A 20,092-nucleotide genomic window follows, 5' to 3' on the forward strand; every position below is an offset into this window, starting at 1 on the left:
CAACAATGGCAGCTATCCAGAGAATTATGCAATTCAACCAGAGACACTGTTTGAGATTGTCAGAAGTGTAATTGCACTTTTGTAGGCAGACATGAACACCTTAGACCAAATAAAGAATTACAGGTTTCCCATGGATGAAATAATAACCTTCCTTGGTCTATTGCAGGATGAATTGGAAAGTGGAACACACTAGAATTTTGCTGTCAGTCATACTATGCAGCTCCTGACAGCTCTCCATTTTCCATGCCGTTGGTGGATTACTACAGACTGTCAGTGATTCACATTGCGCCATGCATGCAGCAAACCCTGAGGACTCCTGACACTGTTTGATTATAAGCAAGTCACTTTACCTGCCTTTACTCGAATTGGAAAAACAAGCACAATGAAACAAACAACAAGCAAATAACTAAATAATAATAAAATGTCTTGTATGACACTAAATTTGTTTTCATGCCATTGCAGGTATACCTGCCATTGTAGGTAGAATGGCTGGAATGCTCTTTCTTATTCATACTCCTAGCCTCTTGAATCCTATTACAACCCGTTGGAATTGTTTCTCAGTGCTAAATGTTCAAGTAATATGCAATGGATCATCATAGACTTTTTTCAGACATTGTGGCCAAGTGGCAAGAAAGTATACATGATACTTATATCTGCTCCAACTCTGGAGTGCGTGCAGATGGCAAGGGATGGAGTGTTTGCTGGTGGCTGGCTACTAGGGGACAGTGTGTCCTCTTTGTGAATACCTACTAACTCCAGTGTTGAATTTTCATACCATGGCTGAGGAGAGGTATAACACTGCACACCAAAGCACACACACTTTTGTAGAATAGGCTCTAGGCATGTGGAAAATGCATTTGTGATGCCAGTATAAATCCTCAGGTGTTCCTCAAGCCTTGGAAAACAGCACTTTATTATTTTTTTGCCATCTCCTCTATAAGATGTTTTAACTTCCCTTTTGTGATGGTTTTCTTTAATTTCCTATCACTTTTTTTGCATTTCCATCTGTCTGGTGTGATAATATAATATATATTTGACAACAGCAGTATGTGGGATTGATTTTCCTCTTATCGACAGTCTGCTTTTCTGACATGGACATTGGGGAAGAGCAGCAAATGGCTTCACAAACACTCACAAAACTTATTTGTTCTTTACGTACATTTTTCTTGATTTCATTTGTTATTCACCTGAGATCTCATTTTGGCTGGAAGGAAACTTTGTTCATGTTAATAACAGTTTTCTCCAATCAATGAAAGCACACTCCTGTTGCCTGATGGGAATTGTAGTCGCCATTTTGGCACTGTTTTTTGGGTTTCTTCCCTCCATTATAACAGTTCTCCCTGACACACCATATAGCCTATATTTCAAGTTGGAAAAATGGCAAAACACATAGAAAATTTCATTAAAATCAGTCATTTTTTGCGTGTACAACAATAAGTACTACTTACAGAAAGCCAAATTAACATTTAGAGATAGCTGAAAATTAATTTCAGATATCAATAAATGCAGTTTACATTTTAAGATATCTTAAACTCATTTAGATGTTGAAAGATACCAAAATATCAAGAAACAATCCATGGAGATACTTGGAGAACATGCAATCTCTAAATACAGTAGCCAAGTTAACCATTGCACCATTATCAATCGAACTCATTGAAATATATTCTTTTCCAGTATTCACCTATCCAATCGTGCTTTAGCCTAAATCTAGTTCAGGGATGTGGGACTGGAACCTGAAAGTAACAGCACAATTCAGTGAAAGGATCTTTTTGAATCACAAATAATTTTTTACATACAAAATAACACAAGATTGGAACTAGCCAAGTGTTGGGTACCAGTGCACTGCAGGGGTTTTAAGATGTGAAACACCAAAATGTCAATTATTCCTATAGAGAAAAGAAAGAAAAAAAAGTGGTCTTTGTTTACTGTGGGAACAAGTATGGATATATTAACAGGAAATGATTAAGCTGGACATCTTATATATGGATATTATTTGATGTTTGCATAAAGGAAGCAACTTTCATTAGAAAAAGAATTAGAGTAAATTGTACTCATTTATTGTAGAATATTCAGAATATTTGTGTTCCACTGATTTTAATACGGTACTCTTTTTAATTTACATAGAAGATATATTGAAATTTTTAAAGTTTTCAATCTTAATTTCCAATACATTAAAATATTAAAATTGTAGTGTTCAATTATACACATATGCCTTTATAGATTTTATATATGCCTATTCAAAAGCTAAATTAGCACTGATTAGTTTGCTGTGAAATAGCATGCTTTTTGATGTCCGGTTTATTCACAGTTTCTAATAATGATGCCTAAAGTAATAAAAAGTACTTAAGGAATCTGAACCTGTTAATCCTAATTTTATATATTTGGTTGGTTATTTATTTATTTACTGACTAGTTTAAATTTGCTGATTTTTATACTCTTAAAAGAAACTTGCAGCTGGCACTGCAGCATTCTTTGTACAGGCCTTCAGTTAGTTTCTCTTACTGTGAGTCTCTAGTACAGTAATATACTGCAGTGTCGTCAGTTCTCAGGTTATTCATTTGCAGGAAGAAAATATGTTTTGAAAAATCTTTAGATGCCTTAAACCGGTTTTTGATAGTGTCCGAGTGATATTCTGTACTACTTTTACCACCTATGGCTGCAAGCCATTCCAGGGGTTTCCCAGGAAACTGACGAATCCAGCTCATCCAGTAGCTATTCACATCAAATCCTTCTACCTGGCAAGACAGAGTGATTGATCTAGAAGGCTCCACTTGCTGGGATTCAGGCTGTGTAAGAGTAATACTGGACTTGCAACCTAAGAAAGAAAATACAATGTTGTTTGCCCTGTTGTCATTTTACAGTTTCAGTTATCTTTACTGTATTTTAAATAGACTGAAGAATTATGATTTTTAAGCTATCAGTTTATAAGTATTAGTAATAGACCCTACCTGTGATCCAAGAGACAAAGATCAAGGAAATCCAAATAAAACTAAAAGGCTTCATCGTGTACAAAGAAAACTCTTGCAATGAAATGAAAGCAAATAAACTTAGCTGTGAAGATACTGTAAGTGGGGCCACAAGTGTGATTTCCTTTAATAAGGGGAAGGAAGCTTGCTTTGCATAGATTTCCACCACACTTGAGAATATATTAGTAAAATGTAAATAAGAATCACACTCTTTTTAAAATTTATTTCCTTTTGCCATTCGGTAGAAGTGGCTCTGTGTTCTGTATAATTCAATTGTATACTGCATAGTGAATAAGAATCCAAACTCTGGTTCTGGAAATTAATTAAAGAAATCAAATACAGCCCTTTTCTTACATCAAACAAAAAAGACTGATTGTCTAATATTAAACAAAAATGTTGCTTTGTTGAAACATTTTTTGTACTAGATAGTCAATAATGCATGTTATGCAATATAACCCATAAATATTAATAATAAACTTAGATTAAGTTCAGTGCTTTGGATTACCATTATGCAGTTTAAAAATAGAGCCACTTGCAAGATATTATTATATACAACAGCAACTACTAAATCCAGTTATCATGAAATATTATATTATAAGAGTGGTATAATGGCTTTTGCTACTTTATATGGATCCAACATTCCGGATGCAAATCCTGTGCTTGATCACTGTCTGTGGAGTTTACATGCTCATCCTCTTTCTGCACACAGGCTTTTGTTGGATTTTTCTCTGAAATTTAAAAGATATGCATGTACTCCTTTACAAGGTTGCTTCTTGTCTTGTGAAGAGGGCTAGATTGCCACCCACCTTAACCTGTATTGGTAAAATAACTTTCCCTCACCATATACTAAGTTTTGTTCCTCATACGGTTATTAGAGAGTAACTCAGTTAGCTTGTTTTTTTTTCTAACATTGATAGTACTGATTCTCATCATGTTAAATCTTTATATATTATCAACACTTCTAACTTCTTCTTTTGGCTGCTCCCATTTAGGGGTCACCACAGTGGATCATCTTTTCTCCATCTATCCCTGTGTTTAACATTATTTTCTGCCACATTGACTGCCTTCCCATCCACCCTCAACACCTTCTTTTAGGCCTTTCATTTTTTCCTTTTGCCTGGCGACTCAGTCCTCAACATTCTTTTCCCGATGTACCCCTCATCTCTCCTCTCCACGTGCCCAAACCATCTCAGTCTAGTCCCTCTCTCACTTGGTCACCAAACTGTCGTATGAGTTGTCCTTCCAATACACTCATTCATAATCCTGTCTATCCTCATTACTCTGAGTGAAAATTGCGGCATCTTCAACGCTGCTTTTTACAGCTTTGCCTCCTATCTTCTCATCAGTGCCATTGTCTCCAAATCATACAACATAGCTGGTATGGATACAGTTTTATTGACCTTCCCTTTCTCTCTTGCAGGTACTCTTCTGTCACAAATCACTCCTGTCACTTTTCTCCACCCAGTTCACCCTGTCTGCACTCGCGTCTTCACCTCTCTGCCACACTCTCCATTTTTTTGGACTTTGGAACCCAAGTATTTAAATTAATCTACCTTCACCCCCTTTGCTTCTTGCAGTCACAGCCTTCCACCACCTCTCCCTCATTCATGCACATGTACTACATCTTACTCCTACTGACTTTCATTCCCCTTCTCTCCAGTGCATAACTCTACCTCTCCAGGTTCATCTCAACCCGCTTTCTACTCTCACTAAAGATCACAATGTCATTCACAAATGTTATAATCCATAGAGACTCCTGTCTGACCTCATCTGTCTACCTGTCCCTCACCACTGCAAACAAGAAAGAGCCGATCCTTGATGTAATCCCACAATCTGTCATTCCTACTGCACACCTCACTGCTGTCACACTGTCCTTATATATACAGTCATATGAAAAAGTTTGGGAACTCCTCTCAGCCTGCATAATAATTTACTCTACTTTCAACAAAAAAGATAACAGTGGTATGTCTTTCATTTCCTAGGAACATCTGAGTACTGGGGTGTTTTCCGAACAAAGATTTTTAGTGAAGCAGTATTTAGTTGTATGAAATTAAATCAAATGTGAAAAACTGGCTGTGCAAAAATTTGGGTCCCCTTGTAATTTTGCTGATTTGAATGCATGTAACTGCTCAATACTGATTACTTGCAACACCAAATTGGTTGGATTAGCTCGTTAAGCATGGAACTTCATAGACAGGTGTGTCCAATCATGAGATATAAAGGTATTTAAGGTGGTCAATTGCAAGTTTTGCTTCCTTCCCTTTGACTCTCCTCTGAAGAGTGACAGCATGGGATCCTCAAATCAACTCTCAAAAGATCTGAAAACAAATATTGTTCAGTATCATGGTTTAAGGGAATGCTACAAAAAGCTATCTCAGAGGTTTAAACTGTCAGTTTGAACTGTAAGGAATGTAATCAGGAAATGGAAGGCCACAGGCACAGTTGCTGTTAAACCCACGTCTGGCAGGCCAAGAAAACTACAGGAGTGGCATATGCACAGGATTGTGAGAATGGTTACAGACAACCCACAGATCACCTTCAAAGACCTGCAAGAACATCTTGCTGCAGATGGTATATCTGTACATCGTTCTACAATTCAGCACAATTTGCACAAAAAACATCTGTATGGCAGGGGGATGAGAAAGAAGCCCTTTCTGTACTCATGCCACAAACAGAGTCGCTTGTTGTATGCCAATGCCCATTTAGACAAGCCAGATTCATTTTGGAACAAAGTGCTTTGGACTGATGAGACAAAAATTGAGTTATTTGGTCATAACAAAAAGCTCTTTGCATGGTGGAAGAAGAACACAGCATTCCAAGAAAAACACCTGCTACCTACTGTCAAATTTGGTGGAGGTTCAATCATGCAATGAGGCAGTGTGACTAGTTCAGGGACTGGGGACCTTGTTAAAATCAAGGGTCGGATGAATTCAACCCAATATCAACAACTTCTTCAGGATAATGTTCAAGCATCAGTCACAAAGTTGAAGTAACGCAGTGGTTGGATATTCCAGCAAGACATTGACCCAAAACACAGTAAGAAATCTAAAAAGGCATTCATGTAGAGGGAGAAGTACAATGTTCTGGAATGGCCGTCATGGTCCCCTGACTTGAATATCATCGAAAATCTATGGGATAATTTGAAGCAGGCTGTCCGTGCTTGGCAGCCATCAAATTTAATGGAACTGGAGAGATTTTGTATGGAAGAATGGTCAAAAATACCTCCATCCAGAATCCAGACACTCATCAAAGGCTATAGGAGGCGTCTACAGGCTGTTAAATTTGCAAAAGGAGGCTCAACTAAGTATTGATGTAATATCTTTGGTGGGGTGCCCAGATTTATGTACCTGTCTAATTTTGTTATGATGCATATTGCATATTTTCTGTTACTCCATTAAACTTAATGTTACTGCTGAAATACTACTGTTTCCATAAGTCATGTCATATATTAAAAGGAAGTTGCTACTTTGAAAGCTCAGCCAATCTTCTTCTTCTTTTAGCTGCTCCCATTAGGGGTTGCCACAGCAGATCATCTTCTTCCATATCTTTCTGTCCTCTGCATCTTGCTCTGTTACACCCATCACCTGCATGTCCTCTCTCACCACATCAATAAACCTTCACTTAGCCCTTCCTCTTTTCCTCTTCCCTGGCAGCTCTATCCTTAGCATCCTTCTACCAATATACCCAGCATCTCTCCTCTGCACATGTCCAAACCAATGCAATCTCGCCTCTCTGACTTTGTCTCCCAACCATCCAACTTGAGCTGGCCCTGTAATGTATTTGTTCCTAATCCTATCCATCCTTATCACACCCAATACAAATCTTAGCATCTTTAACCCTGCTACCTCCAGCTCTGTCTCCTGCTTTCTGGTCAGTGCCACTGTCTCCAACCCATATAACACCTAGTCTCACTACCGTCCTGTAGACCTTCCCTTTCACTTTTGCTGGTAACGGTCCGTCCGAATTGCAAGCATCAAAGACAATTTGTTAAAGATGTCAAGGAGTCTCCTTATTATTATTATTATTATTTTTTTTTGTTCTTTATGTCGCCTTATACAATTTCTTGTATTAGGAATTTGTTAGTTTTCGCATACTCCTTGGGGTCAGAGCGCATGGTCAGCCATTGTACAGCGCCCCTGGAGCAATTACAGGTTAAGGATCTTGTTCAAGGGCCAAGCAGAGTAGGATCTCTTTTGGCAGTGAGTATTGGCGGGATTCGAACCGTCAACGTTTTGGATACCAGCACAGATCCTTAGCCTCAGAGCCACCACTCCGCCCTGTTATGTTTGTTATCTGTATACACCATTGAGCATTTTTTTTTGTTTGAGCTTATTTACATTTGGATTAAAAGGAGTGACCTGCCTGGCACCCCAACACTTTCTCAACATTTCAAGTCATTTCTGTCATCTGCAACTCTAAGAAATGAAATGCAGATCTAAAGATCATAATGAAAGTTTAATTATGTGTATTCCATGATTTTGTGAATAGTGCTTTTAATTCATAAACATTAAGGAGTTTGTCTCTCTCTTAAATGTTTTGAAAATGTTTTCTTTTTCTTATATGAATCCACTGTGTAAAAGTGTTTGTCATTAAACTACTAAATGAACCAAGGAAAAAACACAGCAAAACATTCAAAACTGACATGAAAGATACCACTGAAAAAAAGCTATTGCTGTAATTGTTATTATTTGACACTGCATCATATAGGTAAGACTACTGGATACACATACAGAAAAGATAAAACAGAACAATGACATCAACCCAAAGCTAAAAAGAACAAAACAAACGTCCAGGATAATGAATACTATTCAGTGCTTTCAAAGTAATACTGAATGCTGCCAAATCAAGTATGGTGGCTTTTTCCAACCATCCACCACAAAAGTAACCTTTTTCTTACTTTCAAATTTAGTCTTTTTATTCTTTGTCTCCAAACACTTCCTTACCCAGGGAATTGTTCTCCTTGCTATCTATATACCGAACAGTGATTTACTGTCAAATCATCCATCCATTACCCAACCCGCTGAATCCGAACACAGGGGTCCGCTGGAGCCAATCCCAGCCAACACAGGGCACAAGGCAGGAACCAATCCCGGGCAGGGTGCCAACCCACCACAGGACACACACAAACACACCCACACACCAAGCCCAATTTAGAATCGCCAATCCACCTAACCTGCATGTCTTTGGACTGTGGGAGGAAACCGGAGCGCCCAGAGGAAACCCACGCAGACACGGGGAGAACATGCAAACTCCACACAGGGAGGACCCGGGAAGCGAACCCAGGTCCCCAGGTCTCCCAACTGCGAGGCAGCAGCGCTACCCACTGCCGCCCACTGTCAAATCATTTAATGAAATATAATATACTGTATAATGCCTGATTAAAGTAAACAATCACTCCTAATTGCCTTTCAACTACATATTGGCAATATTTGAAAAACAAATATTGTATATCTTTGTAGCCAACTCCTGCCAAGGTAGTTTAGAAATAACTGGCCCATCATATTAGATATTGACAAAATTATCTCTCAGCAATGAGACCAGTGTAGGCAATAATAATGCTGTTAGATCCAATGCCTCTACGCCTCATTACAGTATATTCTGAGTGTCTAAAACTCTGCAGCTATCAAACTCAATTTTTAATGCTCCCACTTCTTCTAACAGCTCTGGTTTCATATTGTTTAATATTAATTATTATTATGGCCCCCTGAAATTGTATTACTGCCAGAGATTGAATGTTATTTTGCTTAAAGCACTTCTGCTACACTGTTTCTGCACTTGCCACTTTGTGGAACACTATATGTGCCTGCAGACTAACTTTTATTTTTTATTTTATTTATTTTATTTTAAATGAGGAACATGGAAATTTTTGTTATTACAGGAAGGTCTGTGTATCTTTTATCACTGCGAATGTCTGGTACAGTGTAGATGACTGTGTCTTCAGCCATTAGGCTTCTCAATTCCAGGAATGTTTTAGTAGAACTATAAGTTGTTGCAGTGGCTCTTCCTTGAATTTCTTTGGCATAGTTACCATCAGTTTTATCTCCTCTGATATACAGTAGCCATCCCGTCTTTTTCTCTAGGATTGTGAAGAACACAATGCATGCAGTAGCTGCTGCTTAAAGTGAACCCTGACACAGTGCAGGTCAGCGTCACAGATTCTCTAGGACATTTAAATTCTGGGTCTGACTGAGTCAATTCAAATTGTGACTGAACATCTTCAAGTAAAATATATTAATTAAATTGTATCAATTACTCAACATAGGGTTGCAATTAAATAATAATAATATTTAAAGAGATGAACCAAAATAAATACTCATAGGAAATGAATAGACAAAAATCCAAAATGATAAGAAATGATGAAACATTTTCCTTATCCAAAACAGATTTTTTGTGTTTTTGGTATAAAATATCATGGAAAGAGGGCGGCACAGTGGCACAGTAGTAGCGCTGCTGCCTCGCTTGCCGGGTCCTCCCTGCATTGAGTTTGCATGTTCTCCCCGTGTCTGCGTGGTTTTCCTCCCACAACCCAAAGTCATGCAGATTAGGTGAATTGGTGATTCTAAATTGGCCCTAGTGTGTGCTGTGTGTGTGTCCTGCGGTGGGCTGGCCCCCTGCCCGGGGTTTGTTTTCTGCCTTGCGCCCTGTGTTACCTGGGATTGGCTCCACTAGACCCCCGTGACCCTGTGTTCGGATTCAGTGGTTTGAAAATGGATGGATAGATATCATGGAAAGAACCATCCATTTCCCAATTTATAGAAGTAGAGTTCTGTTGATTAGCATATCAGTTTAAAATGTAAATACATATAAAGCTTATGACTCCAGAGATTTTCTATCCTCAGTGAGTAAATGAGTTTTGTAAATATTAATTTGGGTACTTTTTAAAGTTATGTTTTTTAAGTGTTTTTTTCTTTATTAAAAAAAGTTAAAAGTGAAAACACAAGGCAGTAAAGTGTTTCTTGCAAAATAAAGACTTTTTTTCTGACCTTGTTTGTTAAAGTATTGCAGTTTTTCATTTTTTTATTTACTCAACTGTAAAGAACTGATAAGCAAATTGAAATCATACTGAAATAATTGAAATTTGTAAGAAAATTTTAAGACAAATTTAACAAGAAAAACATTAAATTTAGCAATCTGCAATGATCTTTGTATATTCTGAGATTCCTTGTTAAACAAGATAGCATTTAACCACACTATTTTATTAAAGGTCAAATACTTTGAGCTTTATGGATCAATTCAAAATTATGAGTAGAACTGTTAAACATTTTATCCATCCATTATCTTAACCCGCTATATCCTAACTACAGGGTCATGAGGGTCTGCTGGAGCCAATCCCAGCCAACACAGGGCGCAAGGCAGGGAAAACAACCCCGGGCAGGGTGCCAGCCCACCACAGGGCACACACACACACACACACACACAAACAACATACTAGGGACAATTTATGATCGCCAGTGCACCTAACCAGTATGTCTTTGGACTGTGGGAGAAAACCGGAGTACCCGGAGGAAACCCACGCAGACACAGGGAGAACATGCAAACTCTACGCAGGAAGGACCCAGGAAGCGAACCCTGGTCTCATCCTGATCTAAAGAACCTTTTCATGCATAAATGTTGCTTGGATATAGTTTCAATCATAATCTATGAAATTTGAATTATTATTTAAATTAAAGTACTCTTCTTAATCAATTTTTTCATATTGTCTTGACAATTTTGAAGACCTGGATTAGGCTTCTTTATATCTGTTTCTATTGAAAGCTTATTTTTTCTTAGTTGATACAATAAAACAGGCCCTGGCTCTGACTCTTTCCCAAGCTTCAAAAGCTTCTATGATTTATTTGAGGTGTGCCGACCAGAACTTGACTTATGACTTCAAATATGATGTCATCAGCACAATTTAGTGTCTTATCCTAACATAAGACTTTTTTTGTGTATAAGGAAGCACTTTATAGATTTATTTAGTTTTACTTTCCCCCACAGGTTACTGAAATATGCAATTTTATTGTAAAAAAAATTGTTTTGTAGCATGCATATTTTAGTTTCTTTGAAGGAGTCTGTGGCTGGAGCAGGGCACAAGTGGTGTGGATAATCTGGAAAGGTGGAAGCACCAAGAGGGGAACACGTGAGTTGCTCACTTTGAGGCCCAACGGCCTGCACTTTACAAAGTATACCTGTTCTCTTCCTCTTGCATTTATTCCACAAGCAGTGGTCACGAGAACACTTGAATGTGCTATGCTTAGTTGGATGTTAGGTAAAAGCATAGGCAGACAGTTTGTGTATGAGAGTATGACATGAGGTGTAACATGCAGCTCTCCGCAATGAAAACAGGAGTAGGAACATTAACATTATATAAAGTTATTGTCTGTTTTTTTACCTGCATTATTATCAATCTTTAATTTAATATTGTTTTTTGTATCAGTAAGGTGTTGCTGGAGTATGTGAATTTCCCCTTGGGATTAATAAAGTATCTATCTATCTATCTATCTATCTATCTATCTATCTATCTATCTATCTATCTATCTATCTATCTATCTATCTATCTATCTATCTATCTATCTATCTATCTATCTATCTATCTATCTATCTATCTATCTATCTATCTATCTATCTGATGAAGACTCAGATAGCAGTGTAAAAGTACATAAAATTTTTTTCAAAGAATTTACCCTTCGAATATCCTAGAGAAGAGGGGAAAGGGGTCTTTCAATTGGCATTTCAGAAAGGGAGTATAGGAATACAGTGATCCCTCGCTATATCGCGCTTCGCCTTTTGCGGCTTCACTCTATCGCGGATTTTATATGTAAGCATATTTAAATATATATCGTGGATTTTTTGCTGGTTCGCGGATTTCTGAGGACAATGGGTCTTTTAATTTCTGGTACATGCTTCCTCAGTTGGTTTGCCCAGTTGATTTCATACAAGGGACGCTATTGGCAGATGGCTGAGAAGCTACCCAACTTACTTTTCTTTCTCTCTCTCTTGCGCTGACTATCTGTGATCCTGACGTAGGGGGTGTGAGCAGGGGGGCTGTTCGCACACCTAGACGATACGGACGCTCGTCTAAAAATGCTGAAAGATTATCTTCACGTTGCTACCTTCTGTGTGCAGCTTTTAAGTATGCTGCACGGTGCTTCGCATACTTAAAAGCTCAAAGGGCACGTATTGATTTTTTTATCTGTCTCCCTCTCTCTCTCTCTCTCTGCTCCTGACGGAGGGGGTGTGAGCTGCCGCCTTCAACAGCTTTGTACCGGCGGTGCTTCGCATACTTAAGCCAAACAGCCCTATTGATTTCGTTTGCTTTTCTCTCTGTTTCCTTTGAAGAGGAAGATATGTTTGCATTCTTTTAATTGTGAGACAGAGCTGTCATCTCTGTCTTGTCATGGAGCACAGTTTAAACTTTTGAAAAAGAGACAAATGTTTGTTTGCAGTGTTTGAATAACGTTCCTGTCTCTCTACAACCTCCTGTGTTTCTGCTCAAATCTGTGACCCAAGCATGACAATATAAAAATAACCATATAAACATATGGTATCTACTTCGCGGATTTTCTTATTTCGCGGGTGGCTCTGGAATGCAACCCCCGCGATGGAGGAGGGATTACTGTAATCATAAGAATAATAATAATATCTGGAGGTTGTATTTGACACATCAATGCCACAAAGATTAAATCAAATTTAATATGTAGTGGGTGTGTGGGATTATTGAGAATTTGTTGGGGCTTTTGAAGAACCAAGTCCTCATGGTGTATTTTATTTATATAGTGCCTTCCCCATGCTTAAAGCGCTTTCTTGTCACTCTTTACAACGGAACAACTCCCGCATATTCATTTAGAAAAAAAAAAGTATCTGTAATGTTCTGTTCTGTTGAAATGAGAAAATAAGCACTTCAGAAACTGATTCTCAACTTTAGAAATTTCCAGTTAAATAGTTAAGTTTGTTTTTTAAATGTTAAATTACAATGTGGTTATATAAAGAAAGAAACAAGTAAATTAGTAAATAAATAAATAAATAAATTGCTGAACTATCAATAGTCAATGAAAATTACAAATCATTCTGAAAATATCTCATTGCAGTATTAACACAAAATACACTATGCGTACCAGAAAAACCCTGATCCCTTTTTAGAAATGCACCTTATTGGAAAAAAAAATGCCATTTTGAGCAAGAGGGAAATTAACCTTCAAGAATATCCTGAGGTAAATTAATTTTGCACTGAGCCAAACTCGGCCTTTTTGTCAATTAAATCAGTTCATTGGAAATAGCTGATGTTCTCCTTTTCATTGACTCTTTATTTTAGCACAAGTGGAACTCCCAAACGTTTAGCGGAATAGCACATTTCTCATGTTCACTCTTAGAAATACTGGTTCTGTAATGGTACTATGTGTGGTTCTTCACTGGATTGTGTGGCTCTTCGTAGCTTTATTGAGTAACCAAGCACCACTTGGATCGGGTTCCTTGCGTATGAAATTGGTTCTTCATGCATTGAAAAACTTCTTAATATGCAGAAAAAATCTTTAATGTTTGACTTAAGCTCTGTTAATAATGCTTGCAGCAGGAGTCCTTTTAAAATCACGAACCATTGTTATTTCACAAATCTCGTACCATCTATTCGTGATTATCTACTGCTTGGAACCTGATACAGATGTAAATAAAGGTTCTTTCCGAAACCTTATGGATGGGACTTTTGGGAATCAATACTGGTTCCCGTATGGCATTGCTCTGAAGAACCACTCTAGCACCTTTATTCCAAAACTACCTTTGCAACCGATTTTTTTTCACTATTTCTCTACTTGTCTTTACAACATGTTAAAAAATGATCAATGCCGTTTGGTACGTCATTTAATACTTCCACTGGTTTTTGATAGAAGAGAAAAATCTGCCAGTGAATAAAAAATACTTCTATGTATAAATATATTTTACAGTATGACTTGTACTTTCAGGTTTTCTAAGACTTCAATTAAACTGTGCACATTTAAGTAGGAAAAGAAAATTAAATAAATTCAATTGGGGAAATTGTAGTGGAGAAGAAGCTGAAAAATCGGTGAACACAACAGAGTTAACCTCAACTTTAACGAAACGTTTGATGTGTAATAAATACAATCGGCAGTAGTGGTTTTATAGTCAGCTGTGTTCCTGTGCGGCTTTGTAATTCATCTCGCTCGCTGTGTGCTTTGCACAGTAGTAGACTGCAGTGTCGTCAGCTCTCAAATCATTCATTTGCATGTAAAAATTACTGCTGTCTTTAGAGGGAATAAATCTTCCTTTTATCGCACTGTTATAGTACTCGCTCCCTGAGCTGTGATAGCTAAGTAGCCATTCTAGTGATTTTCCGGGTGCTTGTCGTATCCAAGCCATCCAGGTGCTACTAAGGGTGAATCCTTCGACTGCACATTTCAGCTGAACACTTTCACCGGGTTTCGCTTGCCGCGCATCAGACTGTTTTAAAACGATCTCAGCCGAGGTATCTGAAAAAGAAAGAACATTAAAACATTTTAAATTAGATAGATAGATAGATAGATAGATAGATAGATAGATAGATAGATAGATAGATAGATAGATAGATAGATAGATAGATAGATAGACCTACATATAAAACATGCCGTAAGGAGGTGAAAGTAGATGTATTTTCTGCACATCATTTCACACGGTGTCCCTTTAGCTGATGCTGTACACATAAAAGGTCGGCAGGAGTTTAAGTAGGGTGTCGCTGTTCATATTTGCATAGACGGGACTTTCTCTAAGCAAGGTGTGCTAGAGTATGGATTTCTGCAAATATCATTTATTAAATTTGATTAATTTGATTAATATTTGAGAAAAATAAATTTTGCTTATTTATAGTTAATGTGATTTGAGTCAGTTAAAAATTATTCGCTGTACATTTGTAATTTTATTCATTTCAGTATTATATTGCTTGCATAATTATGTGCCCAATGACATTTCAAGTAACCTTCAAGAGTTGATAATTAAGAATGTATGAAATATTTGTAACTTAATTTTTACAATATGTTCCTTCATAAGACTCAACAGTAAAACATATTTTACAACAGCATTCCCAATACAAAACTGCAAAGAAGATAGAAATTGAATTAAAAAAAAGTTAATTTAATAGATATTAATTAAAGCAACAAGAACTGACATATTCCTTGTCATTTTTGAAAGAATATTTGGCAGACTGTAACATTACATTTTAAATTAGGCCAGGGATATTCAGTCATAGAACAAGGTGGATGGGTATAAAAATTGATAGGCCAGATGTCCACAGTAGAAAATATTCCCATTTTGGAAGTGACCTCACTCTCTCAGTAAAAAGAAGGGCCTCACAACACCAGAACAAGCTTCTTGGATTTCTCCAGCTGTTCTTTTAACTTCTAGATTTATAAGGGAGCTGAACTATCTACTTTGCGATTGTTTTATTCTTGCAGATGTCTTGAAAGTACAACTGATAATATTTCTGTAAAATTAAGAAAAGAAAAATTCTTACAAGTTAACACTTTAAGTGAATGTTAACATATCAAATTTTATATTGCATGTGATAGTGAGCTCATGTATTTCCATGGAAATTAAATCTAATGCAACAAATCAATGTACCTTAAACTACAATCATGGAAACATAAGATGGCTTTAACTTGAATTTTTCACTTTATACTTAGCAATACTTTAAATGAGTGTCAGATTGCATGATGCACCAATGCTTTTACTGTACTTACTCTGACATCTGAAGAAAGCCCACACAATGCAGTCTGCCGTCAATCGCTGAATAACTTGGTATCCGTTCATCTCAGGACTGAACCGAAATGAATGAAAACATGAAGAAGTCAGCTCAGAATATCAATGGCACAGAGCTGCTTTTTGTTCACAGCATGTAATACATGCTACTGTATCTTCATAGAAATATTTGAACAAACAGTGTTTGAAGATCACAACTACTTTGAAGAGGCACTTATCTCTCTCCATCATTCTGGCAATTAATACAGGAGCATTAGTTTTCTCATGACAAAATGGATTTTATCCTCAAGTCATAAAGCTGATGGCAAACTTGTAACACTGATATATGCATTATCGCACATGATGTGTTTTTTCTTATATTATTCCATCTTCTGTTGTTGTATTTAATGTATAGTGCTGTATTCAGTGTTTAATGTTGACATTCATTAGACTGTTGAAGAAATTGAGGTAAGAATCTCATTGTAATATGTACATGTGCCAATAAAATTGAATTTGAACTTTAATATTTACTTCCTATTCATGTGTTGTTACAGTTAGTATAACATTTAAATTATTCTTAACTTATAAGACATTTCAATCAATTAATATTTTCACAAAATAAAACACCTACATTTATTATGCTTTATACAATGAGTTAATAATGAGGGTGGTACAGTAGTGGTGGTGCTGCCTTGCACTAAGAAGGCCAGGGTTCATGCCCTGTGTCCCCCTTCCATGTTTTCCTCATGTACATGTTGGTTTCCTTTTTGTGCTCTGGTTTCCTCCCACTGTCCAATGACATTCAGTCTGGATGGACTGGCATTGCTAAACTGACTCTAATACAGTATGTGTGTATTAGTGTGGTCACATTGCGATGGACTGGCACCCTGTTTATGGAATTTCTCCTGCTTTGTTACCTATGTTTCCTGGGATAGGCTGTAGGCCTCTAATTCTCCCATTTTTAGTACAGTAAATTGCTTAAGACTGGTATCTTTCATGCACACTATGACACTAAAACTTGTGAAGGCAGTTAACGACATGAAGCTACATACTGCTTTGAAGAAGTCTTCCATTATTGTTTTGTGTGTTTTATGTTCCATGTTTGACACAGAGGACCATGATAATACAGGTATTATTAACAGACTATGGGGTTGGGTTGGCCCCTTTGATTTTGTTATATCCTACTTTCACTTATCACACTTGCAGAGCCTGTTTAATTTTATTTTGGGGTTTTTGCTGTATCCTTATTCTTCAGTTTTGGCTCTTAATTTGTTCAAATGGCATGTGGTCCCTTTTGGTGAAATCATTAGAAGAAAATGCATACATTTTCATAGCTATGATAATGACACTCAGCTATTTATTGCAGTCTCCTCTGATGTGTCTCTGGAAGATATTAACAGTCAAATCAATTAAAATGTCTTAAAATTAGTTATGCAATGATAAACTTTTGGTTATAGTTTCTGATCACCACAGACAATATAAAGACAAGTTTGGTATTCTTTAATTTGAAATTACTTTTGTGCCAAATAGTCATGGTATTTATAATATCGCCACATGAAAATTTACTCTAAAGTGATTATTAATACATATTAAAAAACAACTAGCCTGTTCTTGCATTTTAAAGTGGAAGTCATGGGGCAGAGGTCCAAAAGTGAAAACAAAAGTCTTAAATCTTAAAAAATATGCTTTGAAACAGTAGAGGTTTAAAAAACATCCTTCAGCATTTCTGACACATGCTTTGTCATCAGAAGTATAAATAAAGTAAAATAAACATCATAAATTCCTGGTACTGTCTTCTTGAGGTAAGAATACGTTTTCCCTTTCACTTGTTTGCTTGCAGTGGCCATAGTGGGTGGAGGTTTGACATTTTCTACGGGAGCACTTCAAATTCTAAATTTTTCATACCTTCAGACTGCATATTATCCTACTTTTTTGCATGGCACTGCTAATTATTTTCTCCTCTGAATGTACCTGCCTTCATTCATGAATCTTCCCAGTCTTGTAGAATGTAGTTTGAGCCATCCCAAGACTTGCGGAATGCAGCACTCTGTGTACCTGTGTGATAGATCACTGTTGACCAGGCATCCAGTTTTACTCATCTTCAGCCAATAAGCTGGCTGCTGCAATACTATAATATTTTGTTGAAGTGATGTCAGAATATAATAGTAAGAAATACTTGTATATTAAATGTATACTATGAGTGTTTCCTTTAGGTGATGGCAGGGTTCTGTGGGTGTAATCAGGACATAAGTTTAATATGTCACTGTCCTCTGTAAAAATATATTTTATAAATCTACTTTTCTTTCCACTCACATGCACAGTTGACACAGAACCAGATTTAGTACAGGGGCTCATCATTTAGAACTGCTAGGCAAAGCATAAGACCAGACAGATAGAAACAGCTGGGGAAACGTGCAGTCAGACTGAAAACAGTCGTATACTTTTTTTGTCTGTCAGAGTCAGCATGAAATTGTATTCCCTTTGCCTTGATTGGAATTGTATTATTCACCTAAGTGGGGGCCGGCACATAAAGAAAGAGTATAAAACCTTGGAACATTGTCTGGCACACCTTTGAAGCCGACGGACGGATGGGAGATAACGTCATCCGATCCTGAAAATCCTTCCACTGCACAGCGAAAATGGCAGACTTTACACATCGGGCCCCCTACTCCTGAACTGGGTTCTTGCCTTTGGCTTCCTTCGTCTGTTATGCAGCCTAAGCCGTTATTAAAGAAAGCTAAGTTATTTCTCCTACATGAATTATTTTCTTAGTATCAGGAATTTTCAGCTGTGAAAGTAAGCTAAGAAAAAAAATTAAAATGTACACAAAAATTAATTAAAAAAGAAAAAGAAAAACACACAAGCATATTTAGTTTTTAACCAGTTTGCAGACTCTTGGCAATTTTAGCAAACTACCATCAAATATTACTTCTTGTTCAGTAGACATACAGCCATCTCAATACTTATACAAAGTGTTTATTGTGGTCTTTTATTTTATTTTTTCTAATTAGGTGATGAACTACTACACTTTGTCTATCCATCCATCCATCCATTTTCCAACCTGCTGAATCTGAACACAGGGTCACGGGGGTCTGCTGGAGCCAATCCCAGCCAACACAGGGCACAAGGCAGGAACCAATCCCGGGCAGGGTGCCAACCCACCACAGGACACACACAAACACCAAGCACACACTAGTGCCAATTTAGAATCACCAATCCACCTAACCTGCATGTCTTTGGACTGTGGGAGGAAACCGGAGCGCCCGGAGGAAACCCACGCAGAGAGGACCCAGGAAGCGAACCCAGGTCCCCTAACTGCGAGGCAGCAGCACTACCACTGCGCCACCGTGCCGCCCTACACTCTGCCTATTTCCCTTTTATATTATATTTTCTCAGATTTTCTCCTTCCTCCAAGCAATTCATTTTATCTAATACCATCGCCTGCTCACTTCCTCCTTCTTCATCAGTTTTATCCATCTATATTCTAGTGACAAGTCACTTTTTGTCTTATTTTCAAGTCTTTTTGTCTCTTGCTCTCCTCATGATTCCCCTCTCCTGCAGTCACTAATCCTACTCACAAAACATGTGCAAAAGTTAAAAACTCTAATTTACAGAAGGTACTCATGTAAATGTTTTCTTGTGCAACCAGCTTGTATGAAAATCATTGTGTGGTAGGAGACAGAGAAAGTAGCACGTCACAGTTTTACATAGAGGACTTGACTCTTGCAACAGTGATGAAATGCTGCATGTTGAACAACACATTTGATGATGTCTGTAGATTAGCACAGGGAAGTAAGAATCTCAGTGTACTCAGCACACTTGATAATAATGACCATATAAACAGCCAGCTGATCAGGGCAACAATAAGCCTAACCAGAAAAGGTGATTAAATACTTAAATGACTTTAAAAACCTGATCTGAGTACATCTGCAATGTCAAAGAAGAGAATTTCAGACAATGATCATTGGCCTCAGTATCCCAGTTTGAACTTTAAAAATCAATAGGTGTTGCAGTATAGCATAATTTTCGTAAAGAGAGTTAATTTCTTGAAGATGTGCTAAGGGTGCTCATTTTGTTTCATTCAGAGAGGAGAAGTATTAGCCATACTTTTCATTTTTCTCCTGCCTTCTGTTGCTGTTTATGTTTTAAAAATGATCCCTTTAGCTTTACTCTAGGTATGGTTCAATGCAAATCATCTAAAGTACTATATCTTTTCAATGACTGTGAAAGGTATTTCCATTTTTTGACTACTGTTATCAAAGTAATAAACATGAAATTGATACTTCAGATATTTTCAAATAATTCATATTTTAAATCCTGTCTTATATTCATTTAAATATTATTGGGCTATAATCATCAAATTTAGAACATGTTTAAATAAACAGATTTCTTTTCTACTACTTTCACATTTTTTATTAATTTTTCTC

At 37.1% G+C, this 20,092-nt stretch overlaps 1 gene segment (V, D, J or C); it reads right to left on the reverse strand.

The window, feature by feature from the left end:
- Positions 1 to 2,483: 2,483 nt before the first annotated feature.
- On the reverse strand, positions 2,484 to 3,075 carry LOC114645740 (Ig heavy chain V region 914-like). The segment is given in 2 exon segments: positions 2,484 to 2,815; positions 2,949 to 3,075. Coding segments are annotated over 2 exon segments (372 nt in total).
- Positions 3,076 to 20,092: the final 17,017 nt, after the last annotated feature.

Source organism: Erpetoichthys calabaricus, chromosome 2, assembly GCF_900747795.2.
Source record: "Erpetoichthys calabaricus chromosome 2, fErpCal1.3, whole genome shotgun sequence".
In the NCBI taxonomy this organism is placed as follows: domain Eukaryota; kingdom Metazoa; phylum Chordata; class Cladistia; order Polypteriformes; family Polypteridae; genus Erpetoichthys; species Erpetoichthys calabaricus.